The following is a 3,034-nucleotide window of genomic DNA, read 5'->3' on the forward strand; positions in this document are numbered from 1 at the left end:
AATGTGTCAAAGCCAGCAAAGCTATCGTTTTGCAATCATGGCCTCAATGTTTACACGCAAGCCTTTGCCGATAACAACACCATGCAAGAGTTCTATAATGTCCTGAAAACCATCCATGGGCCTAGGAAAAACATCCTTTGCCCTATCCTGTCAGCTGATGGCTAAACAATATACAAAGAGAAGACAAAGACACTTAATTGATGGGCCGAACACTTCCGAGTATTGTTGAATCATCAAAACTTGTATGATGAGGAAAATCTTGATGACCTACCAAATCTTTTAGTCATTCATAACTTAAACAGACCTCCACAAATGCGCGAATTGATTAGTGCTATTAAAAACTTGAGATATAACAAAAGTTGTAGTCCCGATGAAATCCCTGGGGAGATTCTGAAACAAGCAGGTTACCATCTAAAGTTATGTTTATTGGAGTTTATTCAGACCCTGTGGGAAGAGAACCAAATCCCTAAATCCTGAATTGACGCTACAATCATCCCTATCTACAAGAACAAAGAAAATAGGAATGACTACAACAATAGCCGCGGCATTTTCCTCCTCTCAATGGCCGGCAAAGTATCAGCCAGAATCATGCTCTCCTGCCTGGTGAATCATGCGCCCGATGTGGTGCTGCCTGAGTCCCATTGTGGTTTCAGAAAGGAGAGAGGAATCACTGATATGGTGTTTTCTTTAAGACAAATCCAGGAGAAATGTCTCAAACAGAACAAAGATCTTTTTATAGTCTTTGTTGATCTAACCAAGGCTTTTGACACAATGCCCCTGGAGCTTCTCTGGAAAATCCTACTGAAATACGGAGTACCAAAGAAGTTCATCAAGTTAATTCAGCTGTTTCACTCAGGCATGAAAGCAAAAGTTAGTATTAGCGGCAGGGAATAAACACCTTTTCCTGTAGAAGTGGGGGTAAAGCAGGGGGACGTCTTGGCTCCAGTGTTTTTCAACCTTTCTATATCCGTAGTAATTAAGGTCCTACAGACTACACTAAGAGAGGAAGACGGGGTTAAAATAGAATACCGACTGGTCGAGAGTCTATTTTACATCTGAAGACTCCAAGCACACACCAAAACAACCACACAACAGGTAGTGGACTTACAGTATGCAGATAATGCCGCCCTTGCTGACTCTATGCAACGTCTATTGAATTTGTTATCCTACATCTATCAAGCATTTGGACTCCAAATAAACATAAGCAAAACTGAAATTATAGCCCAGTTATCCAATCAAAATCAAAACATAGCCTCCTTTAATACCAATGGAGCTGAGCTCAAGACTAAGCCCTTTTTTTAAGAACCTTGGCAGCATTGTTTCTTTTACCACAAAAATTGACAATGACGTCATTGACAAAATCAACAGAGTATCACGTTCTTTTGGCACACTAAGTTCCGAATATTATAACAACAAACACATGGAATTAACAACCAAAATCCAGGTTTATAAAACAGTATGCATTTCCACATTGCTGTTTGGTACTGAGACTTGGACCACTTATCGACGTCATCTAGTACAATTGGAACACTTTCATATCTCGTGTCTCCAAAAGATCCAAGGCCTTACATGGAAGGATCGAATGCCATATACCCAGATCCTTTAATGTACAACCTGTCAGGATGTCTTCATATATATATATTTATATATATATATATATATATATATATATGTGTGTGTGTGTGTGTGTGTGTGTGTGTGTGTGTGTATGTGTGTGTGTGTGTGTGTGTGTGTGTGTGTGTGTGTGTGTGTGTGTGTGTGTGTGTGTGTGTGTGTGTGTGTGTGTGTGTGTGTATGTGTGTGTATGTGTGTGTGTGTGTACATATATATATATATATATATATATATATATATATGTATGTATATTGCAAAAATAACCATAAAAACGCGTGACTAAATTATCATTCAGAAACCACACGGAAAATAAAGTTCGGAATGCTAAACATTCTCGTCTATTACGACATCCTCAGAGTACAAGAAAGAGAAATGGAACACAATATTATACAGAAATAAGAAAACTGGGGAAGGTTACAGCCACATAAAACCTTCAGACATTATATATACACACACATTCATATACACATGGAAATAATGATAATAGTAATAATAGAGCAATAAAACAGCAAATACAAAAGAGCATAACCATGCGGCCGAAAAGTCCACGGGACATCTGGCACAATTAGGAGCCATGGTACAGCTTTATTATCCTATTAATTATAAAATGATCTAGCTTAAAAAAATTGCTCTTTATAAAACTGGACTCAATGATGTTCCTTTTTAAAACAGAATTACAAACAACAATCTTTTTAACATTGTCCCAGTCAATGCTTTGGTTTGTGTCCCTTACATGGACAAAAACTCCACTAGACATTTGGCCTGTCCTTATACTATATCTGTGTTGATTCATCCTTATATTTAATTCTGATAGACAAACTGACAGTCACGGTGGCTGGCGATCTGGCAGACAAATTGCGGTAGTTGATCCGGCAGACACGTAGCGGCAGTCAATCTGGTAGACAAGTAACGGCAGATACCCGTGGTAGGCGTGAATGTAGGCAGTCGTACTGGCAGTCGGCAGACGACCTGTCAGGCAGCGACGGCAGTCGATCTGGCAGACGGCAGACCTGGTAGGCAAACTGGTAGGCAGCGGCGGTAGCCGATCTGGCAGACAAATAGTGCCAGTCGATCTGGCAGACAATTGGCGACAAATACCTGTGAGAGACGAGAGTGTAGGCAGTCGAACTGGCAATCGGCAGATCTAGTAGGCGAACTAGCAGGCAGCGGCGGCAGGCGATCTGGCAGACAAATGGCGGCAGTCGATCTGGCAGGCACATAGCAGTAAATACCTATAGTATACGAGTGTGTAGGCAGTCGAATTGGCATTCGGCAGTTGACCTGGCCGGCAGACCTGGCAGGCAGCGACGGTAGCGGCAGACAGCGGTGGCAGACGATCTGGTAGATCAAGTGGCGGTTGGCAGCAGTCGAGCGGCAGATAGCGGTGACAGACGATTTGGCAGAACAAGTAGCGGCTGGC

At 41.7% G+C, this 3,034-nt stretch overlaps 1 protein-coding gene across 1 annotated transcript; it reads left to right on the plus strand.

The window, feature by feature from the left end:
- Window positions 1-561: 561 nt before the first annotated feature.
- LOC143035219 (uncharacterized) lies at window positions 562-894 on the plus strand. The gene has a single exon (XM_076201965.1). The coding sequence runs from the start codon at window positions 562-564 to the stop codon at window positions 892-894; it is 333 nt and encodes a 110-aa protein (XP_076058080.1).
- Window positions 895-3,034: the final 2,140 nt, after the last annotated feature.

This window comes from Oratosquilla oratoria, chromosome 2, assembly GCF_046742065.1.
Source record: "Oratosquilla oratoria isolate Oo_2021 chromosome 2, ASM4674206v1, whole genome shotgun sequence".
NCBI lineage: Eukaryota > Metazoa > Arthropoda > Malacostraca > Stomatopoda > Squillidae > Oratosquilla > Oratosquilla oratoria.